This window comes from Motacilla alba, chromosome Z, assembly GCF_015832195.1.
Source record: "Motacilla alba alba isolate MOTALB_02 chromosome Z, Motacilla_alba_V1.0_pri, whole genome shotgun sequence".
Taxonomy (NCBI): Eukaryota; Metazoa; Chordata; class Aves; order Passeriformes; family Motacillidae; genus Motacilla; species Motacilla alba.
In genome coordinates this window covers 17,374,614-17,391,733 of record NC_052046.1, presented here as the reverse complement: position 1 = coordinate 17,391,733, position 17,120 = coordinate 17,374,614, and the positions used below count along the sequence as shown (strand labels likewise).

The following is a 17,120-nucleotide window of genomic DNA, read 5'->3' as shown; positions in this document are numbered from 1 at the left end:
GCTCTTAAGAAATGGTAAAGAATGGTAAATAAATGATAGGGTAGTGGAAGAAGAGAAGATAGATCAGTAAGACCATAAATCTAAAATACAAAGTAGATCCTCAAAAGCAGTGAAATATATAGGGCAAAGATTTTTACCTGTCTCTTTGTACCATGTATGAAGTCACCACATGAATTGGCTAATACAAATTACAAATTGTTACTATTTCTTTGACATTTTTAGTGAATGTGCAAGTTTCTTAGGTACTTTTTTCCTCCAGATATTAATTATTTAGTCTTGTAGCTGATGGAAGCTATACTCTCTCTCTCTTTCTCTCTCTCTCTCTTTATATATATATATATATATATATAGTATATTGTCTCAGCAATTAGAAATTATTACCAAAAGCAAATATTCCCCTTTCTTCTCTTTCGTTCTATTGTTTACTTTATGTGCTGTATACATTACTTTCTGCATCTCTTAGTTGCTCATTTACACACAAATATACCTGGTATGTTGAATTTTGTTGCTGCTTTTTCAATTTTTCTTATTCTGAGGTCTTCATTCCTTCATCATACAAAGTTGTTACTCTTTCTCACAAAGCATTCATTTTGGTGACATTATCAGTAAAGTACTCAGGATTGAATTTATTTTACCATGTCTACATTGCTCTGAATAGCATTAGCCAATTTAAAGAGAAGGCAGCAGTCAGTGAGGGGTTATCTAATACTAACTTAGCTTCAGTGTTAGTGATGAGAATGTACTTCCCTGTGAATTCCACAGTCTTTACTTGTAACAACAGGCTCGAGCCTTTTGTGTTTTCTAACACTTCAAGCAGAAAACTTGAATCACAATGTTGTCAAGGTCTCTTTTAAAATGTGTCACTTCAAGACAATTACCCATCTATCACTGATGATAGCTCTCTTCCTGGCAATCTAGTGGTATCTCACTGTACTGATTTCAGTGGTATAGTACAGAACACTAGGTATAGCATGGAAATATACAAAAAGGACTGGTCAGTAGCTTGCCGGTAGCATATTTCCCCTCTGTAAGGTACATATACACTGTTTCTTAAATATGTCTCTACCATCCTTTATTGAGTCACAAGCTGTAGTATCAGAAAGCCAACATTTCCAACCACAGCTTAACTCATACACGCTCTTTGTGTTTAGAGTATTCCACTAAGACCAGTTCTCACACAGACAAGTTTTAGCCTTAGTCTGGAGAGGCTACGGCTAAATGGAGCAACCACAGTGTGTTGCACAGATTTAGGTACCCCCATGCTGTGCCTGCTACACTCTGCAGTTGAGGACCAAGAACACGAGCTCTGTTAGTGATTCTACACCTTGTATGCCAGTGATCATACAACCTGAAAAGGCACGTTGAGGGTGCTGGTCTGCACCAACTAGAATCTTGTTACAGCCTGCCCGAAACTTAAGGGAAGGCCTGGATAACTACGGCCAGTGCTAATTTGCCTGACTAGAACTATTCCCTCACTCACTGGAAAGGACAGAAGTGCCACCCATGTGTTTTTTAAGAGGTCAACATCAGAAGGGAATTCACAATTACATTGATGTAAGGCAGATTGGCTTCCTGTAACAGAGCAGACTGCACAACAGCCTTGGTTTCAGAATGCCTTTTTCTATTGCTAGCATGCCTTTTGTCAACCCAAATAATTAGGCCCAACTCAGCTGTTCTTCACACATAACTTTATTTTGTGCATACACTTCATTACTTTGGCAAAAAAAAAAGTATTGACTTACATTTTCTGGCATATTTTTTATTGGCTAAACAGCTCATGAAAGCTTTTGTGGCCAAGTAGGAAACATAATTCCAGTCAATCTGAGATGTCATTTTCTTTTTAATTGTCTTCTGCTACTCTTAGTTGGGTCTTGTTACTCACTGCCCAAGAGTTCTGCCTTAAGAACACATCCACCTTCTGGTCTGTGTGTGCAGAATTACTCCAAAGGGATTTTAGCTCCAGCAGCTGCCAAAAGCATACTAAATTCATGGGCAGCTCTCCCATCTGGTGTAGGAGACTGCAGCATAACACCTTCACGTCACCTTAGCTCTGAATGAGCATTTCTTCTCAGTGAGCTGCATGGCTCATTCTGACTTAACCATTTTCCATGTTTGATCAATTTAATACTTTACAGTATTTTTATCTTCACTGAAATTTAATATTTGTTTTCCTTTTTCTGATCTCACCTTTGGTCTTGTTCCTCCAGTGAAGACCACTCCACTTTTTTTCTGATCATCCTACCCTCTATCTTTTCATAAAAAACACCCCCTAGCAACATGTTCCATCATGTTTAACTGTAAGTTAAAGCTTCCAGTCTGGGTCCAAAATGACATTAGCTCTGTAATTTCCACTGCAGGAAAACAAGCAGATTGCTAGGCACACTGCTCTATTAGGTGTGCCATTAGTTTAAAGTGGGCTATAACCAATCTCTTTTCTATTCTATATGTCAGGCTGCATTTCCATTCTTACTTTGAGAATCAGAATGAAGGAACTAGGTAAAGCCCTCTTCAGCATTCCAAAGCTTTCCTATCACACGTGGAGGAGTCAGCTATCCCCATTCCTAGCTTCTTCCAATGATCACAAGATTCTCCTGAAGTTCTGAAGTCCTGATGAAGCTCTACAGGCCCTGGCTGAATTTTGCAAGGTCTTGTCCAGAGTCTCAGGTTTTATGCCTTTCACTAGGCATACCAGTGCTAAGGAATGGGGTCAGTCCTGTTGCAATATGCATCACCCACTCTCTTGAAAGAGATGCCATCAAGTATCCCGCTGTACATATGAGGTTGCCATAATGACTGCTTGTGGCTCAGTGAAGTTCACTTGTTTGCCACACAAATTACAAACACCTACCTGCTCTCAAAAAAAAAAAAGCAATATGCTCCCATCTCTTCAAGAGGAAGTAGTGAATTACAAAGTCCATTTTTTGCTGCCACTGAGCTACTCATGTTTGGTAAGTTAAAAGGCTGTGAAGTGCTGTAACTATCACTAAATCATTTCCAAAAGTTACGTCAGCCATTTTTTCCCTTGCTGCTGTCTCCTCCCTACCTCTTCAGAAGACTTCACCATGACTTTTTGACCTACAAGACTGTGGCTTTAATGCAACAATCTGCTTCTGTTGTAACCATTCAGGCCAAAGGGGGAAAAAAAAAAATAAGTGACTCTTCTTCATGTTAAAGAAAGTTAGACATTGGAGATTCTAAGTTCAAACCCAGGAGAAGTGATACAAGCTGAGACAACATTATCACTTCAGCAAGAGGCTTGGATGTTTTACTGAACCTCCCAGGCAAATAGTTCTACATAGTGATTCACTCATCTCACAGAAAACATCTTGGCATGGGTCAGAACATTGCCATTAAAGGGTGTTGTTGTTCACCATCTCCCTTACTGTGAGAATCTTTCCCAACATCCCTGTTCTGAGAGTCATGCATTACCAAAAAAAAAATCCGTGTGTAGTCAGAGTGAGGAATCTTTTCACACCGCTGATGCTCCATGTCCTTATACCAAGATAATAATACATTCCAGAAAGATTTTTCCTCTCTGTGGCTCACCTATTGTAAGATTCAGTGGATTATGTAGACTGCAATTTTTTTCACAACTTGTTACAACTGCTGAAAACATCCATTGTCGTACAAGTTGGTTCCTCAGCAATTTCTAACAGCTTCTCCAAAAATATCTCTGCTCCCACAGTTGAACAGCTATCAACCTTTGCCAACAGCTACATGTTTTTCAAGTGTCAATGCCCATCTCTACACTTCCAGGCTATCTCCTTCCTTCTGAGACTGAGAAAGCAGAGGATGTGCAGGCATGCTTCACCGACTCATATCCTAACTGTGTATCACGAGAGCTTGGAAATATGCCATATAGTCCTGACGTGAGCACTATGTTGGAATATAAATTGCAATGTGAATAAGCAGAGGGTAACTGATACCAAAGACCTTCCAATCCTGACAACTAGCTTTCTTTTATTCTTGCCTCATATATTTAGGGAATACGTGACAAAACATTTAATTAAACATATAAAATAAATGTTTGATATAATGCTTTATTCAATGTGCAGATTAAAATGCTAGCTGGCAGCAACATTTTTAAAATGTGGTCAGAATTTTTCATTTCTCTCAGTATTTGGAAGTTTAAAGAACTGGTTATTTGGTTAATGGTTATGGCTTATATTACCTATATACCAGTACTATACTACATACACAGTACAGTATAAAACCATGTAACGGTAGGGAAGACTATGAAGCAGTAAATCAAACTAAAGAGTCTTTCCAGGAAATCATCCATGTGCAGAAAAGGTACTTCACAACATGCTTGAACAGCTTCTTTACTAGGGATCCCAAATGTCATTAATTTATCCAGTGGCAGTTATAATGCTATTAACTTTTTACCTGCTTGTATCATTAAGTGGCTGGTGTCTAAGAACAATCAGATTTTTGGAAACTGAATTGTTAATGAATAAATCGTACTTTGTGTCAATACAGAAAAGTTAGGTACTGTTGCAAGCAAATTATTTTGTTTCTCATCACAACTTCAGATATGTGTACATAGTTTTACACTGTGTCCATAGTCAGTCTGTGAAATACACAATCGCTTGCGTATTTGAAGGGTTACAATGCATGTCATATGTAAGTGAAGCCTGTCTGGTTTGGAAGGGAGGTGGAGGATTGTACTACAAGTTCTGGCAATAGACCAGGAATCGCTTCAGGCTATAGGATTTCAGAATAAGAATGTCATAAGAGGCTTTCTGTTGGCTGGGGGAGGGAGGAGAGTGAAGAGTCTACTTCTGGAATGTCTATTTAGCAGCAGAACTCAAGTGATTGTACAAGAGACAGAAGACAGGCTAAAACAAGAGAAAAAACATTATTTTTTCAGTCCTTCTAGTTAGAGCCGGGTTCCACTTAAAGTTTTGTTGCCAAAAACTGATTTTTTGAGGATGCTGAAACATATCCATACACACTGAAATTTACCAATTATACAATCAAACTGTAGTTGCACAGGCACAAACTGTAACCCAGAATCAATGTAGACACAAACATACTAACCATTATCTGGTGAGAAAGCAAAACTGACCAACTGTAATGCTTTTGTTGTACTGAAAAAACTCTGAAACTTATTCTGCAGATGTCATTTATCCTGATACCTTAGGAAGGGTTTGAACACCAAAAGTTCTGTAAGAGGCAATGGAAAGGACTGAGTCTATTGAGCACAGACACCACCAGTGGGAGAAAACAGCAGTACCTACAATATCTAAGGTTACTAGACAGCATCAGCTGCAGGCAGGGACATAAATTAATTAATTTAATCTGCAGACTAGATAAATACCTATCAGAAATTATTTAAGTACAGACAACTTTGTTGTTAGGAAAGCAGAGCAACTAAATGACTACATAAAAGTGTCCATCCAGCTTTACTCTGTTACACAGAAAAAATTCAGCATTTTCAGAATCAGCAACAACATTTTTGTTGGATATGAAGTCATCTGAGATAGTATACCCAGCATAATCAGAGAAACAGACTATGTTCCACTGTCTTTCTCCGAAGTTCCAAATCTTGTCTTATTTGCAGCACGTCAGTGCCTGAAACAGGGTATTAAACTAGATGTCTTTTTATCTAGCCCATCTGCCCACTCGTCTAATGATATAACTAGTAGTGTAATTTACCTCATATCCTACTTGAGCCCAAATATAACTTAAGAACTAAGGGGGCAAAACCCCAAAGCATTCGGCAGGAAGAAACTCGGGCATGCATCAGATGTCTCACACTTTCCTCATTAGGAACAGCCTCCTTTCACACTCTCAGCATCAAGCTTGTGACATGGCACTGTTCTTTCTTACTCATGAACTAAAAAAAAATTACTCTGGAATGAAGAAAGCATCTTAGAGCACATTATTCTGACTAACAAAAGTAATTTTTCAGAGTTACTGAATAAAGAAATGTCCAAGTTAAGGCAGGTCATGATCATATTAACGATCTATATTGAGCACCATTCCTCAGCAACCTAGCCTTCCACAAACACCTTCATCAGGGACTGGAATCCTGACCGATTTGCAGGGACTGAAACATCGAGACTGCTCTGGATCGCAGCGCTTTGCTCGCACGGCAGCTGTTGAGAAGAGCATTCTCCAGCCGCCCGTACTCCCAAGGGAGTCTTGCGAAACGCCGGGAAGGCCGCTGGCTCCTCAAGCCTGCTCAGGACGACACCCCCGCCGCGCCGCTCGCGCAGGCCCGGCCGGGCAAGGGCCAGGAGAAGCTTCCAGAGTCCTGGCCGGCTGCGGCCCGGCTAGGGTCCGGCCGTCCTCAGCCGGGCGTCCCGCGGCTGCCGCCCAGAGCTAAAACACACCTTGATGGGACAGCCCTGCGGGGGCCGTCTGGCACGGCCGACGGAGGGGCTGGAGCGCTGCAGGGGAGGGGCAGCGCCTCCCTCAGGGCCCCCGCCGCCGCTCCCGCCCCCCGCGCGCGCCCCCCGCGCCCGCGGGATCCTGGCACCGGCCGCCGCGTTACGGGAAGCCCCGCCCCTTCCTGCAGCCCTGCCCTTTGTCATGACGTCACTGACACCGCGGACCAATGGCGGCGTGGGTGGAGGAGGAGGGTAGGGCGCGCGGAGGCTGGGGCGGAGCGGGAGCGTGACCGGGCGCGGGGCCGCGCGTGCGGGACGGCGGCGCGATGGCGCGAGGCGGCCGTGCCGCTATTTAGGGGCAGGGGCCGCGGAGCGCGGGCGGCGGCGCCGCCGGGTAAGAGCTGAGGTGCGCGGTCGTGCGCGGGGCTCCCCTTCCCTTCCACCTCCCCCGCGTCCTCTCCCTGAGGGACGTCCGCCGGCAGAGATCGTGCTGGGCCGTCCTTTTCCTCCGGGCCGTGCGCCGCGGGCGGGGGCAGCGGGGCGTTCGTTCAGGGCAGTCCGGGAGACGGGCCGGGGCGGGCTGGTGAACGGCAGTCTTGCGCCACTCGGTTCCCGGGCCGATCGCCAGCCGTGCCCCGCGGCGGTGTCTCGTCTCGTCCAGCCTCCCCTCGCCGGCGCCGGCGAAGCTGCCCCCGGCGGTGACGCTCAGAGCGCAACATGGCCTCGCCCGGGGCCGCTCGCTGCGGGGCCTGAGGGTGCCGAGCCCCTCGCGGGGCCGCTCCGCCGGGCCCTATCCGCAGCCCTGCCGCCGGCGTGGCGCGGAGGGTTAGGCTGAAGGTTGTCTGCGCACTTCCCCAGAGCGGTGGTGGTTAGTGCCGGCCGGCCGAGTTGGCAAAGGTGTCGCGACCCTCGCGGGACTCCTGTCTTTCGGCTTTTTCGATTGTCGCATAAACGTGGCTGTGGCACCGACGCGCATTTCCTTGATGAAGAGATTTGCGTTTTGTTGCCGTCACCGCAAGTTGTTTGTTCTTGTTGCCTGTAGATGGTAGAAAACTGCTGCCTTTAAAGATACGCACACTTTGTCTTACTGCTGGTCCAGGTACTGGAGGGGATTCCCTGAGGAATTAGGGAGGAGCGGGTACAGTGTCCGTCTGGTTACTTCCCATGTGGTCCTGGGCGCTAGTCATCCCTGTAGCGGGGCTCCTATGCTTTCCCTAAAAAAAAAATCGGCATTATTATTTTCATCTCTCGGATGATGAAACTGAGGCACAAAGGAAAGCAGGCTGCCAAGTGTTTTGGCAGGATTGAGGGGAATAATTCCCAGTCTCAGTTTTCATGCTTGTTTTAGGCTGACTAGGGGTTTGTCAGCTGGTGGCTGCATGTTACTGCTGAGGCATTCTAAAGGCATAGTTCTACACATAGTTGTAGTTCTACAACCAGGTAGTAGAACTGTGTGGGATTATAGTTCTCTCGTTAGTGATCTGCTCTGTCACAGAGGGACAGAGGGAGAAAGGGAATCCACAACCTTCACAAGAAGCTGGATACTATTGGGCGTTAACGTCTTTTTTCTTATACTCTCTTTTCTATAGAAATACAACATTTGTGCTTCCTATATGCTGTTACTTTCAGAGGCACGTAGAATATACTGTTCAAAGCATGTAACTTCTGAACAGACTTATCTATATGTTGGTGTAGCACAATAAGAATGTAAATGTGGATGATGAAAATTTGAGATTACTCCCTAGAAGTTTAATATTCAAAGTAATTGTTTGGATGTTGTTTATATGTCTGGAAGTGTGGTGCCTCGAGTAACATCAATAAATAAATATTTTTGGTGGAGGAGAAAGATAGATATGCACATCGATAAGAGAGTACACCAAATGGAGATACTGTTCCCATGCTGCTTGTCTGGAGGATTAGCATTCACACAGTTATGTGAAATTCGGTAACCTTTTTGGCCATTTTTAAAATCAATTATTCTTGTATTAGCAAAAACTGTCTAGATTAGAGAAGCAGCCCTGCTTGTGATCAGTCTGGAAGTTTGATTTCAAAATGCGAACACTGAGTGCTATGACATTACTTTGTATAAATTAATTTGATATTTGAACTAAAACTACTTGCTAGCTGTGAAAAAATTCTGAAGTATTCCAGAGAAATTGACTTACAGTTTTAAGAAGGTACCAGAAAGAACTCAATTGTTGCAAGCAAATATTTGGTGCCTCTAGTTAGGTTTTTCAGTCATTTTAAACTTTGTACCTGTTTTGGTTTTCTTTTTTTCTGTATATTATTTGTTCTGAGGACTCTACTAAAACTACAAAGATAAGCCTCCTTCTAAAGGCAGAGGAATAAGTACAGTAGAGAAATTACTTGCTTAGATGGTGAAAGGGATAGACATATCCCTTGTATATAGAGATTTTAAATACAAAAATGTATTTCGGAATATTCTGTTCATATAATGTTACATAATATTTTCAAGTGCTTGTCTTAGATGTGTCTGTTGTTTTTTGAGTCTCATAAATATTTCCAAGAAGGAAATAAGCTTGGAGGAAGGAAGGAGGCTTAGAGATTAAATACGCTTAATTAGAAAGCAGTTACGGTTTGGGTAATCAAAATTCCTTGAGGATAGTTACAGCTTTTTGATGGCTTTAAGTACAGTCTGGCTTGTGATAAAACCTCAAGCAGCAGCTGCTTTGTGAAGCATCCCTGGTTCTGTCTGCCTGAGCTATGTGGATTCCTAGTGATAGATTACCTCTTGAAGCTGTAAACATGGGTCTTCGGAGTTTGTTTTGAGGAATTTCTGGAAATCCATTTTCCCGCAACCATTGGTCTCTTGTGATTGATGTGATAATGAGCCATAATAGACTGAACACCTTCCTGTGGTGGTGGTTGTGGTGTTATCTATGCTTCCTGACTTCCAAGCTGGCTTTGCTGGCAAGTACATGTTATTTTAGGTATAGTTTTTTACATTGACATGGTGATTTGTAGGTCACTTGGACAGGAATTGCGACTTCTCTGAAATGGAGAGATAACCCATTATATAATGGCATATCCCTGTGTTCATTTTGGGGCAGATCTCATGATTTATGAAATAAGATTAAGATTTCTCTCTTGCTCAGAAGAAGTAGTGATACCTGTTTTGCATGAAAGCCTGATACTTCTTCACAAACTATTGGTCACAGGTTGATCTTAAAACTCAACACTTGCTTCTTTGTGCATATAAGGTGTGATTTTAGGGTTATTAGCTTTTCAGAGACACTGCATGAAGCAGATCCAATTTATGGATCAGACATAAAGGCTTAGTACTTTCCTTTCAAAATGGCTGCAGAATATGAAGAATAATAGAAGTCCCATTTTATTTGGATATTAAATAGGATAATCTCGTGGCATACGAGTTTTATAAGTCTGTCTTTACGGAAATAAGGAAAGCATTTTAACACTCTTTTTCCTCTTTGAGTTAATTTCTTTTCTGTGAGTTAAGGACTGTCACCAGCAGCATTCTAAATTGACCATGTTGGTTTTACTCAGTAATATTTTGATGGATTTTGATCTTTGGCCACTAAACCATGAGAACAACCTGGCAAACTTCTAAAGTCAGTTTCTTTCTCTGTCTCCCTTGCCTCTTCACCTAGTGATCCACAACAACTGCATAGTATTAAGTGTTGGTTTGGCTCTTTGGTTTTGTTTGTTTTTGATAGAAGGCATCTGAACTGGCCAGCTGTTTCAGTGTTCATTCAGCATTGGGTTCAGCTTTCACCTTAGATGTGTATAGGTACACTGTACCAGTCAGTAAAACATAAAACTTGGGTTAAGCTGTGCATAGTGACTGAAAGAAACTGAGTTTTCTGTTGTCTAGACTAGCAGCTTAGTCTGACTTAGAATTGTGAATTGTGTACAGTTACTGTTTAGCATTACTGTTGAATGATGGCACTATCTTTAAAGGTTTGATGTAGTTTATATGCAGGGTTTCTGCGCTGTTTTCACCTGAGCATTTTTACACGCTCAGAGAAGAAAACACCAGTTTGCATAGAAGTGTTTTCCGTATTCTAATATGAAGTATGGTTCTTTGTTTTGTTAGTTTTAAGTCCCACCACTTATTTTGTTTTTTTTTAAATTTTCTTTATGGTTTTCAGGTAGGCAAGATGGATGGAAGTGTCTGGTGTAAATCTGGATCTTTCCCGTAGAACTAAATTTCAATTAAGAATCAGTCTTGCCAGAGACACTAATGTGTTTTAAAATAGCACACATTAGAAGAGATTGTAATAGCCCCTTTGTGGGTTTAGAGGTGTGTAGCTTCAGTCTTGAAACCGCGTTGATCAGCGGGGGTGGGGGTAAGTAAAATACATCAGAACAGCCTAAAGCAGATAAATGCTGAATTGTGCCATGGCTTTGACACTACAGTTTCAGCTGCTTGGTTTCAGTACTGGGGGTGGGTGGCTTTCCACTTAACTCTCCTTTGCAGGTGATGGAGCACAAAGCTCCATTCTCTTGCCTTTCAGGAGCTGACTGCAGTGGAATTGAGTAGTATGATTTGTGGAGGGCTTATCTGCTCCCTCAAAACAATTGCTAACTTTCCAAAGTGCAAAGTAGTAGAGATTTGAACTTCAGTATCTTACGTGTGACTGAATTTCCTTGAAGCAACTGAAATGTTGTTTTTCAAGTCCGGAAGACAGTTGAATATAGAAATGGCATTTATATGAGAAGATAGTAATTTAATTTTAATTTCCAGTGAAAAATACTTTAGGACAAAATGTGTGATAATTACTATTTACTTATTAAGTTGGTTGTTGCTTTTTAGTTATTTATTCTTTCAATTTCTTTGCAGTATGTTTCTAATAACCTGAGCCATACTTAATAACTGTTTGTGTGAAAATCAGTGAACAGTTTTGTGGAAATATTATTTGACTTTAATAAATAATGAAATAATGACCTGAAAGAAAACCAGTAACTTTGTAATGATGTAATAGCTTAGGTGACCATGCTGTTATTCTGAGGTGGCATGAAGCATGATGGCAAATGGGAGAGAAATTAAGCAGCACTTTAAAAACTTTCCTTTTTACGTCTGTTTCATTCTTTCCCGTCCAGTGTGAAAGGTGCTTCTGCTGCTGTTTGGCAGCTTTTGGCAATTAGCAGTGAAGCAAAGCTCCTGCTTCTTTCCACCTAGCTGGTAGCTGCCCTCAGGCTTCTGATGAATTTCAGATCTTCTGCAACTCAAATTGTTCCAGTTAAATAACTTAAATGAATCTTGCTTGAAATAACAGATCCTAAGGTCTATCTGTAGTAGAGCTCAATTGGCTTTGGTCAACAAGCAGTATTCCGGTAAGTGTTAGCACAAGTCTAGTCATTAAAGTAGATCCCTATGCGCTGGTTTTATTTGGTGATTTAAACTAAAAGAGAATACTGTTTAGAATTTGGTTGTATTCACCATGCAAATTTATAAAAATGTGTTAAACTAGCTGTTTTGGTTTTTTTTTAATTCAGAAATTCATTCACCTTATTTTTCAGATATTGGGCAGTTTACTTCCACAATAAACAAGAATCAATTGATATTTCACTGTACCCTTGTAATAAATATCCAAGTACTCATTGCATTTAAAGCAGTATGGTGGTTCTTATATCCCACCCAGTGAGAGTAGTTAAGTAGAACATAGAAAAAATTAATAGCTTTTTGGTTCTCAATGCCATACAGTTACAGTGTGATGACAAACTACTTGTTATTTAGTCAAAAAAATGAACTAACAAACTTCCAGTGACAAACAAATGCTTGTTAATATACTTATCAAGTCTTTCAATCAGCAATGTTTCTACTGTAAAGTTTCTATACAGAAACTTCAGTGGGCTTTATGTAATGAACTCACGAGTATAGAAGCAAATAAAGATACCTGGGTGATTCTAATGGCTTTTTTTTTAAGTTCTAGCTGAAAGACATCTAGGTTGGCAAACCCTACAAAGACTCTGCTATAAATGTTTGAGATCTGCTTTCATTCAGCTGTTCCTGTGAACAGAGATTTTCTTTACATTACACTGTTTATCTTGATTTGTAAAGAAAAAATGGCTTAGTTGTGTTGGTGTGTAAGGAATGAGATTCTGGCTTGGGGGTGATCCGTGCTTAAATGTGTGTCTAGTTTTACTTTTATAAACTTTTATCCTTTTATATATATATTTTTATATATGTGTGTGTGTGTGTGCATGTGTGTGAGATACCTTGTGTCTGTCACTATTATGAAGTAAATTACATGCAATCAAAGCAAAGGGATGTTTGCTGTCATGAGTGGCAGTTTCTTCTGATAAAAAATAATTTTCCTGTCTAGGGAATACTGTTGAATTCCCTTAAAATTTTTAGTGAGTTTCCTTTTATGGGTAAAGCTTAGAATACTAGTTTCCAAGGAAGTTCTGTCAGGTTAGTGTAAAATAAAACTTGGGAAACAATGTTGCTGTAGGCTGTCTCTCCTCAAATCTTAGTAAACCTCAAGAGCCTATGCTAAGTTCTCTAGTTGTAAGAATAGCATGAAGTCTGCTTCTAGAAATCAGCTTGTGAACTAAATGCCTTATTTCACTAAGCCAATCTACCTGTTCCTGTAAAGATGCCTAAATGTAGCTAAAAATAATATGGCTCATATGCTTAGTAGAGAGTGGTCACTTGCTTTTCGTAGTTTAGGGCTGCTTTAAAACTCTAAGTTGAGAAAACCGGAACATACTTAGTAGCCTCATAACAATGGGAGTGGAAGCTACTGTGTGAATGCTCCAGTATCTCTGAAGTGTTTTCTAGAAATGTCAAAACTTGAGAACGAGTGGGCTCTCTCTCAATACAGAAGTAAGTATGGTGTTATAAAATGTACTCCAGCTTTTGGGGAATTGCAGGCTCCCTTGTAAAGTTTTGAAGAATTAATTAGTGCTTTTTCTATAGCAGACAGCAGTTCTTGATATGGAAGCATTGTGCTTTGTAATTCCTGAGTGTATTTTAAGTCACTCTTGTGAATGAGACACGTGGTTTTGTGGTGAGTTGTTTTGAACCTTGTCTGAAGATTTTGTATCAGTGCCCTTGAAAGTTAGGTAAGTATGAAAACCACAACCAAATTCATAGGGTTATATTTTAAAACCTGAACCACACTGTTACACCCTGTATTCTAACTGAACCTCCTGCAGAGTTACCAGTGAAGTTTGTTTTCATATACAGTGTGAAAACCTAAAGCTGATACATTTCTTAAACTTGTAATTAAATCAGGTTTAAACAGCCTTAGTTTTTTTTTAAGTAAGCATTTGATTTTGTTTTAGCAGTGAGGAAAATGGAAACAGTTTGCCTGTTCTTAGGTGAGAAGATACACACATTTATTTTCCTGGAAGTGTTTGTATGTGAGATTATTTTAGAGCACATACAAATCTGATTTTGACATTGATCTAAAGTAAAGAGCAATAGTTTAAATTTAAAAATAAATATCTTTCTCTTGTTACAGAAATTCGGTGCAGCATGTTTTCTAGGTGGAACTGGGTGGCCTGTGGCTTCTCTCTGGTGTTGAGTATTTGTTCTCCTGACGGTAAGAGTTCTGTGTCTCAAATACAAGAGGATATAGAACTAGTTACCTCAAATGTTTGAAGCACCTGCGTGCTTTTTGTCTAGATACTTACTGGATGAGGACAGAAAGTAAGGTGTGTTAGGATAGACACGCCTAGTCTTCTAACGCTAGTTCACCTCAACACGGGTGCACACTTGCCCCAATTTTCCTATGCCAACTTTCTTAATAGAAAATACTTTTTTTGTCAAAAGAGTAACCTCAAGTATAACAAATTCCTCCTTCAAAAGATACAAACATGCAACCCTTGACTTTCCTCTCTCTCTTATGTGCCTCTATTTATTGATAGAGCTTTCCTAGCTTGGTGAAATGCTTTTGCAAAGCCTAAAGATCAGTACGCTGGTTTTTGCCCTTAAATCTTCATGGTGGTATACTAATGTGTTTCAGTTTTATTATTGTCAGGTAACTACTTAACTTGCTGCTTAGACACATGTAGTGTTTTTAACATTGCCCTAGTGATGTATCAGCAATATTGGTTAGGGAATGTTGTATAGTTCTTAATAAATGTAAAATCTGTTTTATTTTTAGCTTCAGGTGGACTCGTGCAGTCATGTGGTCACATCATCCCGGAGTCACCTGTACTGGCCCTTGGTTCCAATTTCACAGCACTATGCATTCTGAATGAGAGTTGTCTTGATTTTGGCAATATCTATGCAAGTCAGATTATCTGGAAGATTAAAAATAGACTGGTACCTAAAGAACAGTATCGTGAAATAAACAGAACAGTTTCCAGTGTCACATTTAATGACACTTCTTCACTAGCTACTCCTCTGACATGCAACATTTTAGCAGATGGACAGATTGAACAGAACATTTATGGAATTACAGTTACAGTAGGCTGTGAGTACCATTTTTTATGTTTTATTCTGGTCTTTAAAAAATTGTTTCTGAGAAATGGGAAAATGCAAAAATAGAAAATGTGCATATCTTTAGGCACTTAATTTTTATTCCCTCAGTTCTTGGATAATTGAGTAAAAATATTGTCAGATTACATGCTGCCACAGCTGCTCAATGTGCACTGAAGAAAGAAAGTTTTCTAAAAAGTAGGAAATACTCTGGAATATTTCAGTGTTGAAATAGGAAAAAAAGGAACAACAAAAAGCAGCAGATTTTAATTACAGAATAAAGATGTCTATTTAAATGAAATAGGAATTAGGAAATTAACTTTTCCGTACTTTTTCATTCTGTATCAGAGTAGGAGGAAATACTTTTAGGTGACATGTCCTGGTTTCATACTAACATTTTGAAAATAATGGTTTTTTCATTAACAGACTGAGAAACATTTAGTCCATCTATATCACTAAAGCTAACCTGAATTGCCTTAAGGATGGAACATATTTGGATTCCTTTACCTCTATTCTAAAGAAAATACTTTTAGACTGACTTCATTTATTCTAGACTTCATTTATTCTAGAATGATAGCACTTGCATGGTTCAGATCAAGTGCTTTTAGACAAGACTGACTTGAGAAAGTCACATGAATAAATGCTGCTTCTTAATTACTTGGTGTCCTGCTAGTAGGACAAATGTTGTAGTGTCCTAAATATCATATATATGGCTGATGAATTATGTTGTCTCCTAGTGATGGCAAAAGGTACTGCAGTTGTGAATGGTCTGCATGCAAAAGGCCTGCTTGAGTTCACAATTTAAAATTATATGCTTGTAGCATGACTTACAAAATACGATCACAGGAAAGTAATTTCATTTCAATTTCTGAGGAGTAAATATTGTATTAGAAAAGATAAAATAAAAAATATTTTTAAAAGGTAAAATACATGGAAAGGTGAGGACAGATAAATTATTCTAAGATTATAAATGTAATGACAGTACAGATGACATTCCGCATTTGTAATTCATGTTACAATTATTGAGATGAATTTTTATTTAAAGCCATTATATTTTGATACTGTCAATTAAAGAAAACTAAATTTTGAGACTAGCAACAGGTTTGAGAAGAACACAGTTATTCAGTAAGAAAGCAGTAAGGTTCATAAGATTCTATTGAAACTAGCACTCGGCTTGAAAGCAAATAAAGTTCTGTAAGTACCTCATACTGTTGTAAATAGTGATAATATTGGAGATAGAAACAAACTCGTACATTATAATTTGAGTTTAAGAGGGAAAGAAAATAGTTCGGCTGCATTCTGAAGAAGTTCCTTACACACTACAGTGCATAGATAAGGATCTCTAAGCTTTCTTGCACAGGTTTGCAGCTCAAGCTTCTACCATACCACAGCAGGGGGAGAACAGCCCTATCAGATTGCTTATAGAGCTCAGGTTACTGGCAAAGTCACTATGTGCCAATTCAGTAGTGGTTATTAATTTATTTTTCTTCTGTGTGAATTAAAATATATTTAGATGAGAGATGGTTAATACAAGGTTTTCTGCCTCAGAATGAAAAGTCTTTGTTGTTCCTTACTAGCAGGTGCTGAATCCTTATACAGCCTACTGTTCATCAAAGCTCTTAAGCTTCTTTACTTTGTTTGTGGGATGGTATCCAGTACTTTTTGCCACATCCTTTAGAGAAAAATTAATTAAATACTTGCTGATGTTCACAGAAGTCACTCTAGTGGGACACTTAAAAGGATTCTTGCTGGATTGAAATGCATGCATAGGTTAATTATTGCTATGTCTTTCTGTACAGTGCCCCCAGAGAAGCCCAAGAACTTAAGTTGCATTGTGCATCAGGTATCAAAACTCACATATGTTATGACTTGTACCTGGAACCCTGGAAGGCATACATTCCTGGATACTCAGTTCAGGTTGAAATACCGCTGGTAAGTAGCACTCTATAGAATATCTAAATAATTCTGAAGAATATTTTTATGCTAAACCAACAGTCCTTGAAATTCCTGATTCTCTGGAAGAGTTCTTAACGTTAAGTCCAGTTTTTTGGAGCATTGCTGTCTGTCTGGTATGAGGGGGAAAGGAAGAGTTAAAGAAGTTGACATTCAAGTAATTCTAAGTCAGACGTGAAGTTATGTTGCTGAACTTGGAGTGACAGTAATCTCATATTTTTCTATTCTTCAAATACATAACTAGTGTGGCTTGAGTACAATACATCTCATAATAGGGGGCTGTACTCGAACTCTTACACTTTTCTGGGTTGACAGTTCTATTCTAAACAAGCAGAAGATGTCTACTCATTGCAGGAAGATCAGACTGTGTGACTTCTGAAAGTCCATTTCAATCCAAATCATTCTGTGATTCTAAGTAG

General features: G+C 39.8%; 1 protein-coding gene across 1 annotated transcript in view; it reads left to right on the top strand.

Annotated features, from left to right (window-relative positions):
• Positions 1–6,603: 6,603 nt before the first annotated feature.
• Positions 6,604–17,120, top strand: part of IL6ST (interleukin 6 signal transducer) — a 32,834-nt gene continuing 22,317 nt past the window's right edge. The window contains exons 1-4 of the mRNA XM_038124069.1: positions 6,604–6,741; positions 13,787–13,867; positions 14,432–14,743; positions 16,548–16,680. Of these exons, the coding sequence (XP_037979997.1) occupies positions 13,801–13,867; positions 14,432–14,743; positions 16,548–16,680 (512 nt within the window). The 5' untranslated portion in view covers positions 6,604–6,741; positions 13,787–13,800. The remainder of the gene's footprint in view (positions 6,742–13,786; positions 13,868–14,431; positions 14,744–16,547; positions 16,681–17,120) is intronic.